The sequence below is a fragment of the Dermochelys coriacea genome, chromosome 4 (assembly GCF_009764565.3).
Source record: "Dermochelys coriacea isolate rDerCor1 chromosome 4, rDerCor1.pri.v4, whole genome shotgun sequence".
Taxonomy (NCBI): Eukaryota; Metazoa; Chordata; order Testudines; family Dermochelyidae; genus Dermochelys; species Dermochelys coriacea.
The window spans coordinates 101,223,193-101,249,862 of record NC_050071.1 but is presented as its reverse complement, the minus strand read 5'-3'; the positions used below and the strand labels follow the sequence as shown (position 1 = coordinate 101,249,862).

At 38.6% G+C, this 26,670-nt stretch overlaps 1 protein-coding gene across 4 annotated transcripts in view; it reads left to right on the top strand.

Moving 5' to 3' along the window:
* Positions 1 to 26,670, top strand: part of TBC1D1 (TBC1 domain family member 1) — a 193,722-nt gene that overhangs the window by 85,572 nt on the left and 81,480 nt on the right. For all 4 annotated transcript variants that reach the window (XM_038398839.2, XM_043513971.1, XM_043513970.1 and 1 more), the window contains exons 3-9: positions 3,474 to 4,007; positions 8,137 to 8,226; positions 13,267 to 13,371; positions 14,060 to 14,192; positions 15,783 to 15,874; positions 19,623 to 19,733; positions 24,096 to 24,224. In XM_038398839.2, the coding sequence (XP_038254767.1) occupies positions 3,474 to 4,007; positions 8,137 to 8,226; positions 13,267 to 13,371; positions 14,060 to 14,192; positions 15,783 to 15,874; positions 19,623 to 19,733; positions 24,096 to 24,224 (1,194 nt within the window). The remainder of the gene's footprint in view (positions 1 to 3,473; positions 4,008 to 8,136; positions 8,227 to 13,266; positions 13,372 to 14,059; positions 14,193 to 15,782; positions 15,875 to 19,622; positions 19,734 to 24,095; positions 24,225 to 26,670) is intronic.

The following is a 26,670-nucleotide window of genomic DNA, read 5'->3' as shown; positions in this document are numbered from 1 at the left end:
TGTGGAATTATAGAATTATATGACAAAAGGAATTATTTTTTTCCTTTCTAACAAAATTTACTTTCCGTCAAAAACACTTTGGTCTAATGGTAAAATGTGCTACTATGAAGGTTATAACAAGTGTGCAAGATTTGCCATTAACCTACCAATAACATTAATGCTTGGCATTCCTGATTGTTTTGTGGCTACTATTATATTCTTAAATGTTATTTTTCTTTCCTTTTTGAGTTTGATCTTGATACTAACACTGGGTGTGAGTTGTAGAGGCTAGGGTGGATGAAAACTGAGGATTTTTTAAAAATTAAATTATTAAATTAAATAGAGGTCTAATTTAAAAATATAAACCTATTTAAAATTAAATTTGAAATTGGCAGCCTATGTCAGACCTAAACTGATTATAATCTATTAAAATCATTTACATTAAATACAAAAAATAATAGTAAGAAGTACATATTTGCTGCTAAGTTTTAAAGAAAGTCAAACCACTGAACTGGTGGAAGTTGCTGGCTGAGCATCTGGATCTGGAGTTTTTGAAGGGTTAAACCAACTTTTGACAGCAGTCGCCTCTTTTGCAGGGGCAGAGAGAATAATTTCTTAATTTCATTTTATTCAAGTAGATCATAAAGTCTTAAGTTTAAGGCTAGAAGGAACCACTAGATCATCTAATCTGACTTCCTGTATACCACGGGCACCCACACTGCCCAGCACCTGCACACTAAATCCAACAACTGAAATGAGACTAAAGTATTATACAGTTATTTGCCACCGACAGAAAATAGGAAAGACTGAGATACACCAGAGCTCGAGGTCCTCCTAATGACAGTGAAAGGATTAAGTGAGATATACCCAGATAATCCTGGCAAGCGACCCACACCCACATGCTGCAGAGGAAGGTGAGAAATCCCAAAGGTCACTGTCAATGGGGATATATTTCTTCCTGACTCCACATACGGTGATCAGGTAGACGGTGAGCAAGAACCAGCCAGCCAAGCACCTGAGCAAGAGAAACTCAGAGCCACCTCAGAGCTCTGGCCTTCCCCATCTCCATTGTCCCATCTCCAGTCATGTCCATCCCTGATGCTTTGAGGAAGGAATTGTTTTTTTTAAAGAAAAACCCTCCCAGAATACATTGGGGCAGGCAGGTGGAGGTGAGGGGGGGCAAGCCCTTCCTGACTCCTCCTGAAACCCTGAAGCATGACTTTGGGGAACATATGAAAGCCAGAAGTGAGCCCCTAGAGCCCAGCCCCCTACCATCATAAGCAACACCGTCATACAATTGCACTCATAAATTTCCCCTTCTCTCATAAAACTTATTTAAGTTGTTTGCCCCCACAACTCCTATTGGGAGTCTGTTTCCGAACCTCCCCTTCTGATGGTTAGAAACTTTCTAATTTCTATCCTGAATATGTTCATGGCCAGTTTATATCAATTTGTTCTTGTGCCAACACCATCCTTTAGTTTAAATAGCTTTACACTCTCTCTGGAATTACCTCACTAATATATTTATGGAGAGCAATCATATCCCCTCTCAACCTTTTTTTTGCTAGACTAAACATGACAAGCTCTTCCAGTATCCTCTCATAAGATAGGCCTTCCATTTCCCGATATTCCTGGTAGCTCTTCTCTGCATCTGTTCTAGTTTAAATTAATCTTTCTTGAATATGGGTGGCCAGATTTGTATATTCCAAATGAGGTCTTACCAGTGCCTTGAACAATGGCATTAATACTTCTATATCTCTACTAGATTGTTATATAGATTCTATATCTCTACCCATTGTTTCATGTTCTCTATGAATATAAATCTCCCCACTGTATTTTTCACTGAATGCATTCGATGAAGTGAGCTGTAGCTCACGAAAGCTTATGCTCAAATAAATGTGTTAGTCTCTAAGGTGCCACTGGTACTACTTTTCTTTTTGCAGATACAGACTAACGTGGCTGCTACTCTGAAACCTGTCTACTAGAAATGCCTCACCTAATATATCCTTGGATCACTTTTGCCTTTTTCACAGCCCCATCACATTGGTGGCTCATAGTTATTCTGTAATTGACAACCACACTCAGGTCTCTGTTGCTTCCAACTAAGGAATCCCCAAGTTGCAGCAGAAATTTTTAGTGCATGATCTTGCACTTAGTACTGTTGAATTTCTCCCATTCTGTCACTCCAGTTTTCAAGGTCATCCAGATCTTCCTGTATATTTTTCCGATCCTCCTCTGTATTAATCATGCCTCCCAACTTAGTATTCTCAGCAAATTTCATTTGCACGCTCTGACTTAACACACTAGTTCACCTCAATGACTATTTCATTCAAAGTTTAGAAACCAGTTGGGAGCTGAAAAAGCAGGAAAGCTAGTTTTTTCTCTTCCAATCTATGAATGAAAACTAGCTGTGGGAGGATGAGACCTACTAGTTCTAAAATTTTCAATGACATGGTGACCAGAAACCATCAGTGCAATTCATTAACTATTGTTGATACTTCCTTTTTTAATAAATCAGTTTTAAATGCAAAACATTTTAATAAACTTTTCTTCTTATGTATCCAGCACATTTAAAGTAGTTTTATTTAACGAATAAATACATTTTAAATGCTGGTTTTTGCACATTCTTTATTCATTCAATTTCCAGCCAAACAGAGCTTGACACAAATCAGAAGTATAAAATGAATCATGTAGTACAGTGGTTCCCTCAGTGGAATCCCCGAACTCTTGGGGTCCACCATAGGTTATTCGGTAGTCTGTCCCTTGACCCAGGACTAGAACACACTGGAACGGTGTTCTGACACTTTTACTCATGGAGGACATAATTTTATTCTCTGCACAGCATGGTGAATGATGCATTTCTTAACATATTAAAAATGTAAAAATTGAGGATCTGAATAAACCTAAGTTAAGCTGTATAATTGCTTAAATAAATGTATATAGATATAGTTTATTCTCCTGGTTAGCAAAAAGAAGCACCAAAAGTAGTCTAAAAGCTATACTTAATTGCAAATCAATATGTTTTAATGGTTACCAACCAATGAGAATCAACCTTTCTTCAGGCAAATAACTAAAATGTACAAATGCAGAATACAATTAAAATCGATTATTTAAATCAAGGTTCTCCGTTTGCTGATTTAAATCATCATTAAAATTTGTGATTTAAATTGTTTTGATTTAAATCACTCCAGAGGCTTTTTTGGAAATCCTTAGCATCTTGGCAGGTCAGGTCTCTTGTTAGGGAAGCAAATGAACCAGTTTTCATCCTCCCTCCAAGGTTTTCTATTGAACAGTATCTAACTGCTAATGCACATATTGTTTGAGATAAATTCACGATGTCCCCATCTGATCTCTCAGAAAAGGAGGAACCCAAAATTAGTGGCCACTTGGAAATTGGAAATGGAAATTTTGACATTAGGAGTCTCCTTTTAGCATTCCAATGTCTTAAGCATAAAGAATCATTTGTTGATACTGTATTTTTCTCTTTCTCGTAGGTGCCTGAGATTATTAGCTCCATTCGACAGGCTGGAAAAATGGCTCGCCAAGAAGAGTTTCAGAATAATCTATCTGAAGTTGAAGACCCTTTTTCCAAAAAGTTTGAGGTGTTGTTCTGTGGACGAGTGACAGTAGCACACAAAAATGCACCCCCAGCACTAATAGATGAATGTATCGAAAAATTTAACCATGTTAGTTGTACCAAAAAATTGGAATTTAATTCATTGTCCCAACAATGCAAAACTGCCAATAATTCCGGAGGATTATCATTCAGTGATAAACTGCGATCTGTTTTCCAACCCTTGGTTAGTGAAGAAGAAGAGAAAAGACCAATTAGGAAATCTTATTCTCAGCCTGGGCTGCATTCCTTTTCTTTTAAGAGGGACTTTCAAGATGGGAGTTGCAAGAGTAACAGTTTTGCCAGCTCTTTTGATGAAACGGAGACTTCGCTGAACCTAAAACGTCAACTTAGCTATGGACACAACGTCGTGCAGCCAACAGATATTGCAGGAAACCGGACTATGTTATTCACGGTAAAACAAATTGCAACTATTGCAAGCATTTTATGTCTCTTAACATTGGATAGGAAATGCAAAAGAAATGTCCTGCGAAGATAGGAGTTCCTACTTGAATAACTTCTTGCAGTTATCGGAGCTTAAGTTACACATACAATTGTATATATTTCTTTGTAGAGTTTTATGATTCAGTGTAAAAACCTGTTTTACATTGTCAAAGTATATTAAGTGAAATGGTTTAAAACAGCACCACATAAAACGTTGAGCTTCAAAAATACAAGGTTGAGAAATTATTAGGGAATATTATTGATAGTGGTCTGATGTAAAGGCTGGGACTAACTTTTATTGTTTGAGATATATATATATAGTGTTTGTGTGTGTGTGTGTGTGTGTGTGTGTGTGTATTATGCTTAATAATTACAGCAGAAACAACTTTATAGGTGAGAGATGCTACCTATTTAGAGCACAGGATCTTTGGAACTTGGCTGCGGGCAAGCACTCCCTTTGTCTCCCATAACAAGCAGTTTAGTTAAGGTGCTCCTGCAGTTGCACTGCACCTACTCCCAGTAGTAATCGATGTGTATGTGTAATTGTGGGTTACTACGGTAGTTCTGAGCATACTGAGGTTAAGGTTGGCACCAGGTTGACCTGTCTGTATCCAAAATTCACCTAGCCAGCTACACCCCTACTGTGGTAGGCCACATGGTTTAAGGTCAGGATTTGAAGGGGGTATAGGTTAGTTTTGCTTCGCTTTCCTGCTATATTGCAAATAAATTCATGTTTACTATATTCTGTACAACACTGGTTAATGAGAGGTAGTATAGCAGACAATATTTTGGCTGGTTATCTTGAGCTTATCTCTTGGGTACATTAAGTACTTGTGTATGTTTCTTTTGGCTGACTATCCCTGGAGATGGAGGTGGTGAGAGAAGGGGTGGTAGTTCTGTGCTTTTTAGTACAAAGTTTTTTTAAATACAGTGCAATACTTTTAAAATATAAGCCTGGTCTACACTATAGAGTTAGGTCGATGCCAGGCAGACCTAACTATGTAAGTATCTACACTAAAATTTTGCTCTCTGATGTAACTGCCTCACTACGCTGACTTAACTCCATTTTCACAAGAGGCATAAAGTCAGTGTAGACACTGTGTTTCTTACATCGACTGTTACTGGCTATCAGAAGCCATCCCACAATACTCCACGCTGACAGCGCAATCAGCATAAGCGGTCTTGATGAGGATGCACACTGCAGACACGATGAACAAATTGTAAATGTGCACAAACAATGTAATTACTGCGGCGACTGTATGCGATGTAAGTTAGGTCGACTTAATTTTGTAGTGTAGACATGTCCTTAGATTGGTCAGACTAAATTCATAGGGCTTTCTTATGGCTCTGAGCCAAGACCTTCCCTGTTGTAGTGGAGGAGATGCACTATTTTAACAGGTTTCAGAGTAGCAGCTGTGTTAGTCTGTATTCGCAAAAAGAAAAGGAGTACTTGTGGCACCTTAGAGACTAACAAATTTATTAGAGCATAAGCTTTCGTGAGCTGTAGCTCACGAAAGCTTATGCTCTAATAAATTTGTTAGTCTCTAAGGTGCCACAAGTACTCCTTTTCTTTTTACTATTTTAACAGGGACCCCAGAGGCATTACACCTGCAGAATGGAAGTGTAATCATTATGTCTCGAGGAATTAGCTTAGGGACAACAGTAGCTATGACTATTCTAGAACTTTTGCTCTGCAGCTGTACGCTGGCTTCTTCAGGGAGGTAAATTGGGGGTGTGTGTGGGGGGGAAATGTGCACGCCCCACTAAAGCCATACCTGCATCATCCTTCCTCGGGGCAGGTTCTGTCACCTTGAAAATACAATAGCCTTATTTAAAATAATTAAGTCTTAGTTTTTAAATGAATACTGTTTCAAGCAATTAGACTATGGCAAATATTTGCAGGATGAGGGGAGAATGCAGAGGGGGATATTTAGGTCCAACCCCCCCACCTGGTGAACTTTGGGATTTACTTAGTTCTTTAACTAAATTGCCACAACACTGAAAGAGGTGTGTAATTTAAACCCCGGTTTTACAGATGTGGAAACTGAAAATTTTGACTCAAACCTCAATGTGCTTCAGACTTGAATGTATAGAGTTAGCCACCCAAAAAGTGGCGTGACTTTCAGATATGGCTTCTTTTTCAGCTTTTAACTTTGATTACTTTTGCCTGGTGGCTTTCTAGTCTCCAAATATTTCACAAAGGGTGTTTCTTTAATATGCAAAGTTGGATTTCTTGTATGACACATCTGGTTGGAACACCTCTCAGTAGCAGGAAGTGAAATGACTTGGTCAGGGGCTGCAGTATCCACCATCCCATAGCTGATCACAGTGCTGGAGTTCATTGGTTAGCCAGCTAATATTGATCAATCTTCAATTAACATTGTTCGGAGGTTGAAATACCCTTTATTTGCATGCAGTGGTTATTGTTGTGACTTCATATAAAACATATAGTAGAGGCTGAGTATTTGACACATTAGGTGTTATGAAAAACATTTAGACTAGGATGCTTTCCAATTCCCTTAATCTGGCTGGAACAGTCTCTTGTTTTAATAAACCATCCTGGGAGATTGCTATCCTGGCCCGTGCCCTAGGTACAGTGACGCACTCCTCTGACAAAAAGAAAAGGAGTACTTGTGGCACCTTAGAGACTAACAAATTTATTAGAGCATAAGCTTTCGTGAGCTAGCTGTAGCTCACGAAAGCTTATGCTCTAATAAATTTGTTAGTCTCTAAGGTGCCACAAGTACTCCTTTTCTTTTTGCGAATACAGACTAACACGGCTGCTCCTCTGACTCCTCTGACAGTGGCAACTGCATAAGGTAGAAGTGGGAGCTGGCCTCCTGCCGCAGAAATAGGCAGCCAGCAAAAAACAGAGGAGAGGTCTGCTGAGTGGCAAGGAGATGAATGGCCTCCCACCAAGCAAAAGAGGTCAGCCCTGGGGGACTGCAAAGGAAAACAAGCATGGGGACGAGGAGATGGAAGTTTTATGTAGGCTAAAGTAAGAGAAAGGGTCAAGAATGAAACCATGGGGAAGTGCTTAGAACAGACAAAATAAGGAGGCCCAATTCTCCTCCCTTACACTCTTGGATGATTCTTTCCAATAAGCCAGGTGTCTGGGATGCACTGGATGGTTTAATGTACATTCTGGGAATTGTAGGTGGCTGTAGTTTTTTGGATTGGTTTTGTTTTTTGTGCATGTATGGAGATTCCACCTTTCTAAGAGGAAACAGCCTAAAATTCACCAGGCTGCAGATACAACCTTCTGGCAACTAGGAAGACACCCCAGAGACTTGGCAACAATTTTAACATTATATATTGGCCCATGTCGAGTCTCATAAAAAATGGTGAAAAATGATGAACAGCTGGTTCACCTTAAAATTAGTACCTGTCTGGAAAAAAATTTCCTGTTCAAACCTGGCAGTGCTTCTTGGCAGCTAGAGAGTTACTGCTACAAAACTGGTTTACAGCTAAATGTACTCCAGTAAATCAAAATGTACTCCAGTAACCTCATTTTTATAGCTTGAGATACATTGCCTTTAAATTAAGTACTGTGTACATCTAACAACACTTTAAAAAAAATATAAGTGGGGATTCGGTCAGCTTCCAGGCCTGCCTTTCAATTTCACTGCAGTTTCATCACATAACTGATTAAATTGACATGTGCTAAGGTCATGGGAAAACTGATTTTTTGTAGAATCATAGAACCATAGGGTTAGAAGGGACTGCAAGTGTCATCTAGTTTAACACCTTGCCAAGATTCAGGATTTGCTGTAAGTATAGTTTTGCTACTTTCTAGTTAAATGCAGGTCCTTTAATTTTTCCTTTGCCTCATAAACAGAACGAAATTCCAATTCAGTATTTTACAATGCTATAAATTTAATAGTATGTGCAAGTCCAACCTTGCATCAGTTTTCTCTCTCATGCAAAATGTGGTGCATGTTGTATTATTGTGATTTAAATCTACATTGAGTCAAAGTATAGAGTGGAATAAATTTTGAGATTTCTCATACCCAAGGAACATTTTTTTTAGTTGGAACAAATTTGACATAATGTTTCTTGAAGCTAAATGTATTCCTCTTTTTTTATTTAACTGTTTTTAGATTGGGCAGTCTGAAGTTTACCTCATCAGTCCTGACACGAAAAAAGTAGCACTTGAGAAAAGCTTCAAGGAAATATCCTTTTGCTCTCAGGTAAACTGATAGTGCATTAATTTTTATGGTGGTTGGGCCATTCATGAATACTCATTGATTCTCCCCTCCCAATTCGTTCCAAGTGGATCCCCACATGTCATGGGTGAATAGACCCTTTGGCAGTCTGTAATTTTGTAAGGCCTTCATTTCTTGTTTAATGTTTAGCCTTGTAATGTCTGAGGTCAGGACTCTCTCTTCTCTGTGCAATAAAAAATTAAGTGGACCGAATATCCTGTCAAGTTCTGCTTTCCGATTCCAGAAGACATGATTCTCTGTTGTGCAAGTTCAGGGTTCCCTCGGCTGTATGTGTGTTGTGCAGTGCATTATCAGTCACTGAAATAGAGGGCATAAACAGTACTTCAGAGTTAATTGAACACTCTTCAAAAATAACAGTCAAATTCAGGTTACTTTTACTTTGTAGACCACACAGATATAGACAGTTACTGCACTCAGCTCATAGTAAAGGGGGAACAGAGATACGCTACCCCAGCAGGAGCTGGTGAAGGCAGATGCTATGCCTTCAGGGTTATAGAGGGAAGATGGAGGTTGTTTACTGTATAGTGATCCCCAAACTTTTGAGGGTTGTGCTTCCCCTTATTCCAGTCTGCGCACCTCTGAGGCCAGGAGTGGCTGCGGCTCTGGAGGCATGGAGGCGGGGTGCAGACAGGGGTAGCGGGGCAAGGCTGCGGTCACAGCTGGGGTTGGGGCTGGGCCAAAGCTGGGGGTGGAGGCCAGAGCAGGGCCACAGCCGGGCTGTACTAGGGGCTGGCAGCTGGGCCCATGGCCAAGTGCAGCTCTGCTCCCGGCCCTGCCCCCAGCCTTGGCCCGGGGCCAGGAACAGAGCCGAGGCTGGGGACGGGGCCAGGCATGGGCCTGGGGATGCAGCTGGGGGCAAGACCAAAGCACAGCTGGGGCGTGGAGGGGCTGGGTGGTGCTCCCTCCCCATCCCCTGTAGAGGCTGGCCTGAGCTCCACCACGCCCCATTGATGTTCCCCCATGACCCCTTAGGGGGGTGCGCTCCACAGTTTGGGGGCCTCTACTGTAGGGCAACTGATTCCGCCTATGTATAGAATTAGTTTTACTGGCCATCGCAGAAGAGCACATGACTGTGGCTTGAGGAGACTAGTGTGAATTCAGAGAAGACTTTGCACTCAGGAGAGCATGTTTGATACTATATGTTTGTACTGTGGCAGAGTCTAGGAGCCTAGTCATGGAGCAGGACCCCATTGCACTAGGCGCTGTACATACACAGAACAAAAAGACGGTCTCTGCCCCAAGTAGCTTACAATCTAAATATCAGACGAGAGGACTGGTGGAATAAAAAAACAGACAGGTTCACAAAGAAATAATAAGATAACATGGGTCAGCATGATTGACAGTGGTATCAGCAGTGCTTAATTTGTGCCAGGGCTGAGCCACGGCACCTCTAGGCTTGGTAGTTCATAGTCCCGGCACCTCTTTCATTACAAATTAATTGCTGGATATCAGCACAACAGCTGCTCTACCGTTGTCAAAACTTTTTGCAGGCATCACAGCAAAGGGGTGTTTTATGGAGACACTTGAAGGAGGACAGTGAGGTAGTTTTGTGCATGTTTACAGGGAACTCCCATGTGTGAAGGGCAGCAGGGAAGGAGAAATCCAAAGGTGTTTGTTTTAAAATTTAATAAATAAGTGACACAGGCTGGCATCGGCAGAGGAGAGGCAAGACCTCTCAACGGTGTATGATAGGCCTTGAACGGCTTTGAAAGTGAAGACAAATAGTTAATTCATTCTGATGGAGAAGGAGAGCTAGTGGAGAGATGCAAAAAGAGTGTGAGACGGTTGAAAGTGACAAATGAGGAAAATGGCTACCATCATGTCTGGGCTAGTGTGGGCATGCAAAAGGGGGCTCCTTGCACCCTCTCCTCTACTTTCCTTGCACACCTGTTAGGTGCATGTGCGCTAATTATAAAAATAACCGTGTTAATATAAACTGATACCCTTTGAATCGACATAGTGTCAATTAAAGAAAACTTCCCAGATCACAAGGAGAACCTGAATCCTGACGTCCCCTCAGGCCACTTTTTCAGCCAGAATCCTGAGTCATTAGATAAACTTCAAGATCACTAAACTTTGGCTCTCTCAAACCAGCAGAGGAAGTGAATTCCTGACTTAAGGGTCCCCTCAGGCCTGAAGAATGCTTTACTGGCTAGGTGGTTTGTCAGTTAGGGATACTGGACATATACACAAAAAGAACAGGAGGACTTGTGGCACCTTAGAGACTAACAAATGCATCCGATGAAGTGAGCTGTAGCTCACGAAAGTTTATGCTCAAATCAATTTGTTAGTCTCTAAGGTGCCACAAGTCCTCCTGTTCTTTTTGCGGATACAGACTAACACTGCTGCAACTCTGGACATATACAGCTTCTCTTCATCTCACTAGGAGAGGGGAGGGAGCAGATTACTTCACTCTCACATCCATGTGTGGCCAGCCACAGAGCAGTATCACAGTTTCTTTGGAGTCATAGGCGTAATTTGACTTCTGTATTTGGGGGGTACCTCCAGTCAGACCAATGGGGTGGAGGGGGCAAATTCCACACCTTCCTGAGGCTTGCAGTTTGGGAAGACAATGGCCGTCGTGCCCTCCCCCCCAAACTATGATAATTCTTGGAGCCTGTTGGCACCGACTTCTGACTCTGCTGTTAGTGCTGGGAAATGGCTGCCATTATGATACAAGGCAAGAGGTTAAGGTTGCCTGTCTCAGTTGCTCTGCTCTGCCTGCTGTGTTCTTGTTCTTAGAAGCAATTGGGATATTGAAACAAACACTTGCTCTCAAAGTGGAAATCCCGATTACTTTAATACTCTGCCTTGCTCGCAAGTATTAGTCTTGTGAGTGTGGCAGAGTTTTTAGTGATGCAAGGCTCCTGCTGATCCAGCCCTGATCCAGCCAAGCACATAAGCCTGTGTTTAACTTTGAGGTCCCCTTGAATTCATGGGAATACATCGGTGCTTAAACTAAGCAGATGCTTCGTGCTTTGCTGGTTAGGTGATGAGAGTGTCAGGAGAGACCTGCTCCAACAGTCCATCAATAAATGGAACTGATTCTCTTTTAAAATAAATAAATAAAATGTGTCCTATAACCATAAAATAGGCTTTAAGACCAATCTAGAAATTGAAGAGTACAGTGGCCTCTGAATCCAACAGTCTTTGCTATACACTGTCTACCCAAGCTTGTAGATAATAACACAGAAATATAGAAGTCCCTATATCACTGTTTATTGTAATTCATCAAGTTCAGAAAACTGCTTCCAGGAGCAGAAAAATACTTGATTCTTCTGAGAGACTTGTCTGTGGAGGGGCGGAGAGGGTTATAAAGGATTCCTTCCTGCCTGCTGTAGGTAGTCTACTTATACTTTAACATATTCCAAAGAATACTGACCAATTCCAAAGCAAATCCTATTTAGCAGATTATTCAGAATCAGTATAGAATTTCCATTTTCCCAGATCTAAGTGTTATACCACAAGACCCTGGAAGGGAACTCACTCAGACTCATGAAGAGTTTTTACAGGAATAAAATTTCATGAAGTGCAACATTCTGAGTAACCAACAGAAAATTTTTATGAGTTTCATCTTGATCTTGCTAATGCTGATATACAGTGGGAGTAAACCCTTTTGAAGTCAATGCAAATATATATATAGGGGAGGTCAAAATCAAGGCTTATTATATTTTCTGGAACACATATTTTCTGGAACTGACTGTCGGATATTATAACAACAGGCTCTGCAGTATACACCCTAAGAGAGGTAGCCTGGGCGTTTACAGGAAATTAGAATTTAAGAACCTGAGGCCTCTAGATCATTTAATTGTCTTTCTAATTAATATCTTCTGTTGCAATATTAATGCCAAATGTTTGCGTTTGTCATAATACTTTTTCCAAGTGGTGTGAGTATGCAACTATCATATTATGAGAAGTTGGATATCTACATGTATATTAAATTCTTTTTCTTTGTTCAGTTGGCGCTTGATGAAAGGTTATTAATATTTATAGCAAGGAAATTGTGCTGTTCACATTACTTTAGGATTACTGGCCTTGCTCTACTACATATACATGCTCTTGTTTTTGGTGCTCCTGGCCAATATGTGTCCAAAAATATTCATGTTTTATGATTTTGGTATTCTCATGATACAGTGACAATCTTGAGTATTCAGCAATTCAGTCAACATTGATAGGGAATACCAGAGAAATGTCTTGTTTGCTAATATTCAAATTAGTTATAACTGAGTGAAACTCACTTTTTTCTTGTGAATCTGCTCCTGGTTTTTGGTTTAACAAATCACATGCCTCTTTTCTACTATCCTTAATGGAAGGTTGACTTTAACCCACTTGTGGCAAATTGTACAAAATGTGATTATATTTCTCTCCTGCAGCCTTTGTACACTGTATATTAGAAGCCCTGATCTTGCTAAGACTTTTGTGCATGCTTAATTTTGTACACCGAAAGTAGCTGCACTGATTTCAGCTGAACTATTCAAATCGAGTAAAGTTAAGCACATGAATAAATCTTTGCAGTATTGGGGCCATCATATTGTGGGCACTGCCAGAATAATGTAATATGAGTTTTGTTTCCGATTCTTTGGCCTGATTCTGCAATCTTTCCTCTTCCTGAGATATATGAGTAGTAAGTACTATTGAATTTGAGTCAGAGTCACTGAATTAAGTCCCTAGTGTGGATGCAATGTCTTTGGAGGAGTTTTAACATTTACTGCAGTACATTGGAGATCAAACTTAATTTGGTCTGGTCATGCACTTGTCTGTCCATGCAGGTTCTTCCCCAACAGATCCATTACAGTTTGCTACATTTGTAAATGAGTATTTATGATTTAAATATATTTACAAGATCCTTTAGTAGGCTAGATGGTTTTTATATGGCTGGAATGAGATAGTTGGTTTACCATGATGCTGTTGGACATGTGTCTAATGTGTTGGTGTGATAATTACATGTATGAAATCAACTTGTAAACATGACTGACTCTTTTGTTACTACTTCTTTTGTGCCAGGGTATTAGACATGTGGACCACTTTGGGTTCATCTGTAGAGAGTCGTCAGGAAACAGTGGCTGCTACTTTGTCTGCTACGTGTTTCAGTGCACAGATGAAGCCTTGGTAAGAGATGCAAATTAAAGGCTTGATATCATAAGGTGCTAAGCTTTTTTGTTGTTTGCTCTCAACTCCCATTGCATTTATAAAAACATAATTGTTCTTAAGATTGCAAACTGTTAAGAAACTGAATTTTTGTTGATGGCAGAGGTTAGAATATGTATCCTATTCAAAATAAATATAACCTCCTACGCTGGCATGCCTGCAGTGGTCATAGGCCATGGAACACTTCATACTTCACCAAGCATTAAATCACGTTGTATATCGTGGGTTTTTTTGTTTGTTTGTTTTTAAAAGTAGAACTTCCATTAAAATGAATGGAGATGTCTGATTACATTCAGTAGGTATATCAGTTTTGAAAGTCAAAACCACAATCAGAAGGTAAGTATCTCAGGGGTTCCCTGCTCATTATCCTAACATAATCCCAAAACAAAGAAGGTATCCTTTTTAAAGAGACTGACTTTGTTGGGTTGAAAACAACACCAACTTAAGGTAGCAGAAATCACATTTAATTTCAGGTTTCAGAGTAGCAGCCGTTTTAGTCTGTATTCGCAAAAAGAAAAGGAGTACTTAGAGACTAACAAATTTATTTGCGTATAAGCTTTTGTGAGCTACAGCTCACTTCATTGGATGCATTCAGTGGGGAAAAAAAATGTAATTTGTTAGCCTTGATTTTCTCTCTTGTTCTCGTTAGGTTGATGAAATCATGATGACTTTGAAACAGGCTTTCACTGTAGCTGCTGTGCAACAAAACTCCAAAGCTCAGCTCCAACTTTGCGAGGGATGCCCTATGCAATTCCTGCATAAACTCTGTGAAAAGATTGAAGGTAAGTATTAAGCAATATTGACAATGAAACCTCTTGAAAATGTATTCTACCTAGCTTACTTACCAGAGCAATATTTTTATGTGTGAACATTGATCTAAAGGAATACACATTTTTTTTAAACCGAGGACTGTATTAACTTTGGACACTTGAAGCCTGGTCAGTTAATTAAAAAATAACTTCAATACAGTATAAGATCAGAGTACTATTGTCGAGAATGATCAAATAAAAGCTAAACTGATTCATACTGTGTATTTACTTAATTTTTAAAAATAAATAAAAGTTAAATGTAATTGCATTGAAAATTACTTGGTTCTTGAATTTATAAACAATAAAAAAAATTGGAAATAAGTTTTAAATGAACTTTTAAGGAATATACTGCCCTAGCTGAGAACCACATGTTCTGTTAATGAACTGAGGTAGATAGAGGTGGTGTTCTGTTATCAAACATGATCTCAAACAGTGGATCTCTTTAATGCGTTTGACCTGTACTTCTAGTAGAAAACAAAGTAATTGGAGCTTATATCCATTGTACAGAAAGTGGCCAAGACATGAAGTCAGGAACCTTTTGCATTTCAGCAGGTTTCACAGCTAAGAATTTAGCCATTTAGGGCAGGGCTGGGGTGAATGAGGGACAGCAACAGCTGTCAGATCATTGAAAAGCCACAGTAGCTTGTTGGACCAAGACATATCTGGTATTAATCTGTAGAAACAGGAAAATTTCTAGAACTACACTACCCTGTACTTTGTTTTGGCCTTCAGCTAGCTATGATTCTGAGAGCGCTAAAAAGACAATTGAGTCTGATTAAATATTATTGTTCACCTCTGGCTTGATGGAGAAGTATATAAACCCCACAATCAGATGCTTAACTATTACAGAAACCTGTTAGTGGCTTAAAAAAAAGAAAAGAAAAGGAATTTAATCAAGGATAAGAAAAGGAAGAACTAATGAGAGCCTCAGGATTATCTGCTTTTAAAAATCAGTAAACGAATTCAGCAAAAGAAAAAAGCTGAAGAATACTTCAGTATTTCACGTATTTTGGCAAGAGTGTTTCACGTGAAGAATATTTCACGTATCTTGGCAAAACTCTTGAAGAGGCAAATTATAGACCAAGGCATATAAATGAGAAAGTACTTAATAGCAAATATATTTAAAAAAAAACCAAGTCCCCAAAACTTATACTGCATAAAACCTCAATAAAGAGTCTGTTGATAAGCCGCAGCAGACTCTAGGTTCATTCTGTGTTACATGATCCTGCTATCTTCTAGGTCAGCTAAGAAGCCTAATCCTGCACTTTATCCCAGCAAAACTCCTTGTTGCAAAAGATTGCATTTTCTCATTTTACGTGCATTATAAAGTTCATATTTACAGATTGATATAAGTAATTATATAAAACAAAGTACACTTCTTTTAAATATATATATACACTACAACGCCCATCTGCTAAAGCTAATGCAGATAACTCATTTAAATATTATGATTATACCTCTTATTTAAGCTTCTGTTCATATCATATGAGTAGTGTATTGTATCAGTTTCAAGCTTGCTTATTACAGTATTTGTTCAATTTTTCTTGGTTCATCGCTTATTAGGACTACATCCTTCTAAAGCTAAACTAGAACTCCAGAAGCATCTAACAACACTAAATAACCAGGAGCAAGCCTCTCTTTTTGAGCAGGTTCAGGTAATGTGTGTTTTTTGTTTGCTAGTTTTGTTTCTAAGTTAAAAGTTACATTGCTATGGTTTTTATTTACAATCTATGTCCAGATGAACGCTTTTATTTTCCTGAGAATTGTTCTTCAGCTTCTTACAGTATTCAGTGACAATCTAGAAATCTCCCTTTGTTTTAAATTCTGGGTCATTCACTATTGTTTCTAGGGCTGGTCAAATCTTCAGGCTAAACTGTTTTTCTGATGGAAAACTGGATTTTTGACTAATGACATTTTTACAAAAAGTGTCTGTAGAGAACTTTACTTTTCATCAAAAAGTCAAGTGCCAGAACGTTCAATTTGGAGATGTGAAACATTGTTTTGACACCTGTGATCAAAACAAAAGGTTTTGATGTTCCTGAATTGATACTTCATTTCAGCTTGGTTTGTTGTTCAACCTGAATCTAAATTAGGGCTGTCAAGTGATTAAAAAAATTAATTGCGATTTAATCGCACGATTAATCACTTTGTTAAACAATAATAGAATATCATTTATTTAAATATTTTTGGAAGTTTTCTACATTTTCAAATATATTGATTTAAATTACAACCCAGAATACAAAGTGTACAATGCTCACTTTATATTTATTTTTTATTACAAATATTTGCACTATTAAAAAAAAAAGTATTTTTCAATTCACCTAATGCAAATTGCAATCTCTTTATCATGAAAGTTAAACTTACAAATTTAGAATTATGTAAAAAAAAAAACTGCATTCAAAAATAAAACAAAGTAAAACTTTAGAGCCTACAAGTCCACTCAATCCTACTTCTTGTTCACCTAGTCAGTCAGACAAACAAGTCTGGCTACAATTTGCAGGGGATAATGCTGCCCACTTCTTGTTTACAGTATCACCTGAAAGTGAGCACAGGCGTTTGCATGGTATTGTTGTAGCCAGCATCGCAAGATATTTACGTGCCATATGTGCTAAAGATTCATATGTTCCCTTCATGCTTCAGCCACCATTCCAGAGAACATGCATCCATGCTGATGACAGATTCTGCTCGATAACAATCCAAAGCAGTGTGGATGGACACGTGTTCATTTTCACCATCTGAGTCAGATATCACCAACAGAAAGTTGATTTTCTTTTTTGGTGGTTTGGGTTTTGTAGTTTCTGCATAAGAGTATTGCTCTTTTAAGACTTCTAAAAGCATGCTCCACACCTCATCCCTCTCAGATTTTGGAAGGCACTTCAGATTCTTAAACCTTGGGTCAAGTGCTGTAGCTATCTTTAGAAATCTGATATTGGAACCTTCTTTGTGTTTTGTCAGATCTTCAGTGAAAGTGTTCTTAAATCTAACAACATATGCTGGGTCATCGTCTGAGACTACCATAACACAAAATATATGGCAGAATGTGGGTAAAACCATGGAGCAGGAGACATGCAATTCTCCTCCAAGGAGTTCAGTCACAAATTTAATTAATGCTTTTTTTTTTTTTAAACACACATCATCAGCATGGAGCATGTCCTCTGGAATGGTGGTTGAAGCATGAAGAGGCATACGAATGTTTAGCATATCTGGCACGTAAATACCTTGCAATGCCGGCTACAAAAGTTCCATGCTTTCAGGTGACATTGTAAATAAGAAGCAGGCAGTATTATCTCCCATAAATGTAAACAAACTTGTTTCTCTTAGTGATTGGCTGTACAACAAGTAGGACTGAGTGGACTTGTAGGCGCTAAAGTTTTAAAAAAGTTAAAAAAAAAAAGTTTAAAGTTTTAAAGTTTTACATTGTTTTGTTATGGAATGCAGTTATGTAACAAAAAAAAATCTACATTTGTAAGTTGCACTTTCATGATAAAGAGATTGCTCTGCTCTATAGTGCTAGTATGAGGTGAATTGAAAAATACTATTTCTTTTGTTTGTCATTTTTAGTGCAAATATTTGTAATCAAAAGTAATATTAAGTGAGCACTGTACACTTTGTGTTCTGTGTTGTAATTGAAACCAATATATTTGAAAATGTAGAAAAACATCCAAAATATTTAATACACTTCAATTGGTATTCTATTGTTAAACACTACCATTAAAACCACAATTAATCATGATTAATTTTTTAATTGCGATTAATTTTTTTAGAGTTAATTGCATGAGTTAACTGCGATTGATCGACAGCCCTAATCTAAATATTTCAGTTTGTTGAACCAAATCAAACTGGTTTGTTTTGGGAATAGTTTCACATTAATCTGTGTCCTGCTGAGTTGTGGTGTCTCACAGGAGTAATAGTTTGGGACTGTGATGCATCATGGGAAAAGTAGTCTTATCAGGAAGAGAATGAACATAAGGCACATGGAAGTTCAAGCAGACTCACTTTAATGTGGAACTAATCCAAAACTAAACTTTCTGACAAACTGGAATATTTAGATTTGGGTCAGCCTAACCAAAAATGAAACATTTAGTTTAGTTGAGAAACATAGTAACTCCTGGGTATTTGGGGGCTAACTGGCACTAGTGCCTCAGCTGACTGGGCATTTCTGTAACCTAAGCTTGTCTTATTGCACTGAGGTCCCTAAAACATGTTGAAGATGATTTTTATTTTATTGTAAGGCTGTAGAAGTAATCCACTGGATAAAACATAACAAAAAAACCTGTCATCTCTGCACTTTTTAATACAAATTTTGGTGGTCTGGGATTTAGATGCAGTGAGTCCTTACGGCTCAATATGTTTTCCTGATTTCCATTTTCATTATCTTTCTAAAAATATTTGCCGTAACCAGAGTTGCTTCCAGTCACATTTTATATTTGCTCATAATATATCCCGTACATTATGTGTGTAATTGTGAGATTTCAGAAATTTAAAAAGCTTCACCTTTGTGATATGTACTACAGTAGGTTACCATTTTAAAAATATTTTCTCTTCTAATAATCCTAAAAGCGAGGTGGAAATCTGAATAAGCAGAGATAAATATTTTCATGTGGTCTTTCCTCTGATGTTCCTTAATAATAGATTGCACCTGTTTTAGGACCAATGCGTTAATGCATTCTAAACTCTCTTGTGGTTATAACTGAGTATCTCTATAAGCAAAACAACATTTAGCTAAATTGGCAGGTATACTTGCAATTAATTAATTAAATTAATTGTAATTTTTTTCTAAATGTTTTGAATATTTTTGGGCAAAATATAACAATTGCTTTGGGTATTTATTTTTAATTAAACTACTTCAAAACTTTAGGATTAAAAACCAATAGCAGGATTTAAAATATAAATTTAATCTTGAAATCTGGGTACCTGTTATGTTCTACTGAGGTGCTTGTTACAAAGGTGAAGTTTTATATAATGAAAATTGGATCCATAGTAAAATGGTCATATAACTGAGAGAGAAATATTACATATGCACTAGAGAGGTAAAACTATAATTTTATTTTGGAATCATATTGATAAATGATATTTATACTGAATTATTCTAGCTATGACAATGTTATACTTTCTAAAATATGCTTCAAATGACTTTCAGCAGCTGATATCTGCTGCTGTTAGTCACAGCATTGTGTGGTATTTGTGAAATATCGTTAAAATGTGTTGCTGCATTGCTTGAATCACTGGCGTCCTCTAGTGGAATTATACAGCAGCATCAACTAGAGTAAACTATTCAGTGTGCATTAGCTACCCACTGGCAATCACAAAAGTTAAAATAGAGGGGAATAATTTTAAAATAATTTTAAAACTGCTATATGAATGCAGCTCTTATTTTTCCATGTGATTTGTTTTTTTAAAAAGAAATTAAGACCAAGAAATGATCAGAAAGAGAATGAGTTGATTATCTCTGTTCTAAGAAACATGTATGAAGAAAAACAGAAGGATCATGTTCACATTTGGGAAGCAAAGCAGGTATGTGAGCTTTCATTTAAAAAAAAAAAAGTCTTTTTCCTTTCCTACTAACTTCTCAATGGTGAATTTCCATCTTTGTATTTATGGTTTAAATTAACACTGAAGTGAAAGCCCACTTTGCTTTTTCCTAGTGGGATATTTATTATTTAACATGTTTATTACAGTAGTACCTAGAGCCAACTGAGAGTGGGGTCCCATTGGGCCAGGCACTGTGCAAACACAGTACAAAGACAGGCAGAGAAAGTCCAGTCAGAATATACTTGTATAATCCCAAGTGCTAATAGCAAGGGGGGAAAGATATAAACCCTTATGCTTTGGGGTATAAGAAACCCACTTGTGGCACTATCCATTATGGAGTCTCTTGTACCTTCCTCTGAAACATCTGGTACTGGCTGGTACCAGTCTAGATGGACCACTGGTCTTTGCAGTTAGTCTATTCTTATCTTCTCAATACAGTGGATATAGAAAACATTCAAATGAAAATACTACATTCTGTCACAGTTACTATTTACAGCTGAAGCATATATGTGTAATTTCAAAAAGACTCAGCTCTCATATTCTGATTCCCTGTTAGTCCCAGTAGAGTTCAGTGGTGAATCAAGCCCGCTGGAATTTATCCTGAGGAAGGATTTCTGAGGTTGCCCAGTAATATGGGGGATATTTCTTTGTTTGTGTGGAAATATCATTGAGACTGATGCAAACAGAGGTTGTCGTTAAACACTACTGCAGAACTGACAAAGGAGACAGTGTTCTTCACTTGAGAAAGGAAGGACAAAAATACAGTTCAGTCTTTTCCGTCTTTGTCTACACTAGCGCTTCTGTCAGTAAAACTTTTGTCAGTCAGGGGTGTGAAAACAAAAAAAGTTTCACCAAGAAAAGCACCGTTGTGCACACGGGAGATGCTTTCCTCCTGATGCTCGTTAGGAGTGGTTTAATTATGTTGGCAGAAAACCTCTTTCCTGCCAGCATAGAGCGGCTACACAGGAGATCTTACAGCTGTGCCGCTGTAAGGTCCATAATGTAGACAGAGCCAAAGAATCTGAAGGTGCTGGGAGGTAACCAACATTACATGCAATATGGATAGAAAGGAATGTGGGCAGATTGCCCTTCAAATACAGGTATAGTGGCCAGGTATCTCCTCAGTCTCAGCACTTCCCCCTCTGGCCGTGGCAAGGCCTGGGGTAAATCAGCCCCATCATGGACAGTGTTTGTCTTCCCTCTCTGTGTTTACTTGTCAGTATTTTCAAGGTAGGCCTCGGAGCAGGCCCAAGGAGGGTCTCCTCTACCAAGCAAAAGGAAAAAAAATTACAAACACATTTCCCGGCCCCCACGCTGAGGGGTGTGTGTTGTCATGTTGTTGGCCCCGGGGTGTCAGTCCTTCCCCTAAACAGACACTCAGGTTTAGTTATTTCCCCTATGGGGAGAACAGCAGCCTCTCATCCTGGAGAAGCCTGTCTCCCTACTGCCACTAGCCTTGCAGCAGCTTGTCTCTCCTCCCTCTCTCTCACCAGAGGAGGGGTTTTAAAATATCTGAGGCATGGATGAGTATTTAAAAAGAGACTAATGATTTTGAATTTCTCAGTTTTGGGGTGCCCAAATTGAAATATCTTAAAGGAGCCTGATATTATAGAAAAGGCTGAGCACCCCCTCTGTCTCTGAAAACCAGTCCCCTTTAAGGTGACTCAATCTGGGCACTCCAAAACAGAGGCACCCAAAACTACTAGTCACTTCTGAAAATCTTGGTCAATATTTCTTTCAGTATCTCCCAATAGCAGGAAATGTACTGTAATGCCTGCTCCAGGCAGTCTCCTCCTGCTGACTAGGTACACAGTGAACACATGGGAGGGTCAGATTCATTTGAAGTCCCTACGTGAAGCAGCCTGGAACTCAAACTTAAGAGTATTCAGACTTAAAGCATGAAGTAATTGGAAAGGCATCACCCACTTTTTTATGACTAGCTCTGCATTTATTTATGACCTTCCCCTCTGGTGGAACCCACAGTCCAGGTCAACTCCTCCGGTATTAAGTAGGGAGTTGTGGGGATGGGGGGAACCTGGGCCCATCCTCTACTCTGTGTTCCAGCCCAGGACCCTGTGGATTGCAGCTATCTACAGTGGCTCCTGTAACAGCTGTGTGACAGCTACAACTCCCTGGGCTATTTCCCCATGGCCTCCTCCCAACACCTTTTTTATTCTCACCACAGGACTTTCCTCCTGATGTCTGATAATGCTTGTACTTCTCAGTCTTCCAGTCGTACGCCTTCTCACTCAGCTTTTCATGCCTCTTGCTCCCAGCTCCTTGCACACACACCACAAACTGAAGTGAGCTCCTTTTTAAATCCAGGTGATTAGCCTGGTTAGCTGGCTAATCCTGATTAGCCTGCCTGTCTTAATTGATTCTGGAAGCTTCTTGATTGCCTGCAGGTGTTCTAATCAGCCTGTCTGCCTTAATTGTTTACAGAAAGTTCCTGATTGTTCTGGAACCTTCCCTGTTACCTTACCCAGGGAAAAGGGACCTACTTAACCTGGGGCTAATATATCTGCCTTCTATCACTCTCGTGTAGCCATTAATTATTAGCATTGCTGAGAAATCATGAAGAAAACTTCACATTCTTGTTTTATGATTTACTGTTTTTGTCAATTCTTCAGTCATTTGCGTGTCTGACAGAAATGTGTGGACTTTGAAAGAGCAGTGTGGGCTGAGGTAGGACAGGAGGAAATGGTGTTTGGGTTTTTTTGTTAACAGATGTGAAATATTTTCATTTGGGATTAGTGCCAATTATTTTTATCAAATAGTTTCAGATTCTAAACATTTGGAAAGTGGGTGTTTAAGGAAGAAAATATCTTAATATAAAAACTGTGTGTGATTTTAATGCTGCTGAGACATGCTGTAGTCTGTTTTTTCAGCTCTTGAAACCCAAAAATAATAATCTGACACTTGTAAAGATGCCAGAGTTCTAGCAGCAAATTTGATTTGCCTCTCACCCAACCATTCTTCTTAGTAGAAAATGTCATATCTACTTCGATCTTTTATCTTCAGAGCTGTGGAACAGTAAATACTTTGGACTTCATCTCTCAAGATGAATAACCCAAACACCCTGAATTTTTTTGCCTTCTCTCCTGCCATGCTACTCACACTTGCTTTCTGGGTGAGGAATCCTACTCAGGTTCTCTATGTTAAATTGGAAGAATTTAAATTTAAACAGCTGCAAGAGATTTCATAGAACATTAATATTTTTGAACCAAACATTCTTTTCAAAATAAGTGTTTTTCACCAGAAAACTGCAAGGTCTTTTTAAGTAAATGGCTTGCTATGTGGGATTGAGGAGAGTTGAGTTAGAGGGAAAAGATTGAATTCTCTGTTTGAGGGATTGGAAATAGGATGTAGTATCATTTTGTTTGAACTGTCAACAGCCTGGATTGGTAATGACCAAAACTTAATGCTGTCAGAGAGCTGTTCACTTGTCCATGTGATATCAATTGGTCTAATGCATTCACATCTCTGATACTGTTACCATTGTGTATATTTGGCACTAATGCTGGGAGCCTCCGGAGAAAAGTTCAAGATTTAATGGACACCGAGAATTACTCTTTGGTCCATATAGTTGATAAGACTAGGCTAGGTTTGAGGCAAAGCATTTATCCCTCCATTCCCACTTCTGTGGTGCTACACCCATTCTGTGTTCAGTTTCCAGAGCTGTCCGTCTTTCACAAGCACTAAAATTGGGTTTAAATTTTTAACTGAAAAAAAAAATCAGCTGTGAGTTGACTGTCATCCATAACGTGGAAGTGTTCCTCATGATAATATATATATGCAAGAGTTAAATATTGTATTTCTTCCTGGACCTCAGTGCTCTCTGCATTCGAAGGAATGGAGTTGGGGGAGTGATGTGCATTCTTGCAGCTAACTCACTCAAAGTCCTAGGACACGATTGCCATGAAAAATAAAATAAATAAATTGGTCAAGTCTAATCTGCTGTGTTAAGATAAATAATTCCCCCACGACATCCTGAATCCATTCTTCTTGTGCTTACAGATGATATAATTGTGCTCTGACATTGAGGTAAACATGTGAAGAGACGTATTTTTTGTTATGAAATACAATATTCCTGGTGCTCACTATACTTCACTTAACAAATAAATGTCATTTGGAAAAGAGATTCTCAGATCTAGTAGTAGTTTAACTCAATAAGCTTCAGTGCTGTTATGCCAGTAGAAACACAATGCATGAGAGGATTCAGAGCTTAGTACAGTTTTGGTTTAGAAAAGCTTGGAAATGTGCTACTAAGATGTCAGAAATCTTTCATGGAGTTTTTGTTCTGTACAACCCTGTATTTTACACCTGCTTTCTTAAATATTATAGGCTTCACAACCTTCTGGAGAGACTACTGGAAATGAGATACCAAGCAGTGCTCCCAGGTTCAGACTAGATATATTGAAGAGCAAAGCTAAACGGTCACTAACAGAATCATTAGAAAGTATCTTGTCGCGGGTAGGTATCTTCATTTGAATTGACTTTTTTTGAGTGACAGACACATAATGTACATCTACTTTTGTTTCCTTCCAGGGAAAATTGTTGAACAATTATTAAAGACAGTTCTAGAAATACTTAGGTGAACATGGGCTTTGTAATGAAAATCATACCTTTCTAAGACAGAAGAAGAGAACAAATTAGTGGATAAAGAAGCAGTAAATGTCATTTTAATGTGGGCTTTTCAAAAACATCACAAGAAGCTATAAAGGAAGCTAAGCAGTTATGGCATTAGCAGTAAAATTCTCTCATTGGTTTAGAAACTGGTTAAGAGAAATAGAAAAGGAGATAGCACAAAGTAGAGAAAGTCCAGAAAATGGTGCGACAAGAACGATTAGAGGCTTGCAAAGATTTCTATATGAAGTGAGACTGAACATTCAGGATGCTTTAATTTGGAGAGGTGATGGATAAAAGTTGACAGATAAATTTTACAAAACAATAAATGGGAGAGAAGATTTATCATGGAGTGCCATTTATCCTTTCTCATAATACAAGACAAGGAGACATTCAATTAAATTTTAAGGGTAGGTCTATGCTAGAAGTGTTTTGCTAATTTAGCTATGCCTGTATACTGCACTGGCAAAGTGTTCTTAGCATGAATGCAGTTCATACGAGCAAAAGTGGATTTTGACCAACATAGCTTATTACATCTTCCCACACTGAAGCAAACTAAGCTCTCCCAGCAAAATCACAGTTTTGCCAGGATAACTGTGTCTATTCTGGAAATTTTTGCTGGCATAGATATATTGCTTACAAATCACACTTCATCACTTCCCTGACCAACATAGCTATCCCAGCAAAAGTTTATCATATAGACCGGCCTAGGATGATAAAAGAAATATGTCCTTACACAACATATGATAACTAATGAAGACCTCTGCCATAAAATACAAAGGCCTAATTTACATTAGGAGAGTTTTGCTGGCAAAATCCTCTTGTGGACATTGCTATATCGGTGTAAAAGTGCCTGACTGGCATAAGCTATATTGGTATAAGTACAAGTTGTGGATGGATATGTTGCACCAATAAGATAATGGAGTGGAAAGTGAATTTATAAAATTTGCAGATTACCTCAAGCAGGGAGGGGTTGCAAGCACTTTGGAGGACAGGTTTAGAATTCAAAGTGACCTTGACAGATTGGAGAATTGGTCTGAATTCAGCAAGATGAAATTCAGTAAAGTTAAATGCGAAGTACTACACTGGGGAATAAAAAATTAAATGCGCAACTACAAAATGGAGAATAACTGGCTAAGTGATAGTTATAGTGATAGTGACTGTTCAAAATGATCTGGGGGTTATAGTGGATCACAAATGGAATGTGAGTCAACAATGTGGTGCAGTTGCAAAAAAGACTTATTATTTTGGGGTGTATTAATGGGAAAGTCATATGTAAGACATGGGAGGCAATTGTCCCACCCTACTTGGCACTGGTGAGGCCTCAGCTGGAGTACTGTGTCCAGTTCCAGGTGCTACATGTTCAGAAATGTGTGGACAAATTGGACAGAGTCCAGAGGAGAACGACAAAAATGATAAAAGGTTTAGAAAACCTGACCTATCAGGAAAGGTTAAAAAAAACTGGGCACGTTTAGTCTTGAGAAAAGATGACTGAGGGGGGATCTGATAACCATCTTCAGATATGTTAAGAGCTGTCATAAAGAGGACAGTGATCAATTGTTCTCCATGTCCACTGAAGGTAGGACAAGAAATAATGTGCTTAATCTGCAGCAAAGGAGATTTAAGTTAGATAATAGGAAAAAGTTTCAAACTATCCGGGTAGTTAAGCCCTGTAATAGGCTTCCAAAGGAGACTGTGGAATTCCTTTTGTTGGAGGTTTTTAAGAACAGGTTGGACAGACACCTGTCAGGGATGGTCTAGGTTTTACTTTAGTGCAGGGTACTGGACTTGATGGCCTCTTGAGGTCCCTTCCAGCCCTGCATTTCTATGATTCTATTAGTATAATTGCATCTACATTAGGGCTTTTATTGGCATAGCTATGTCAGTAAAAAAAATCACGCCCCTGATCAATATAACTATAATGATAAACCTTAAGTGTAGGCCATGCCTGAGGCAAAAAGGTTAGTAAGATTCAGAAAAAGAATATTAATTATTCATGGTAATGATGATGTCAACAGTTACTCTATTGCAACTGGAATAAAACTTCATACAGGACTTTAACCTTTGTGCTTCAGAACATAAGCCAACTATTAGCTGCCTGTGGTCAAGAGCAGGTTTGCTCCATAGACATACTGCCGCATAACTATCCATTATCAGCTTGCTATGCATTCCTCTGGGTAATCCAAAAGGGCTTCAGTCCAAGGGATTGTACCAAACTCTATGGATTTTCACTCTGACCTAGAGACATGCAAATCAGTATAACAGAGGTGAAAATTTATTTTATGGTCTGAGG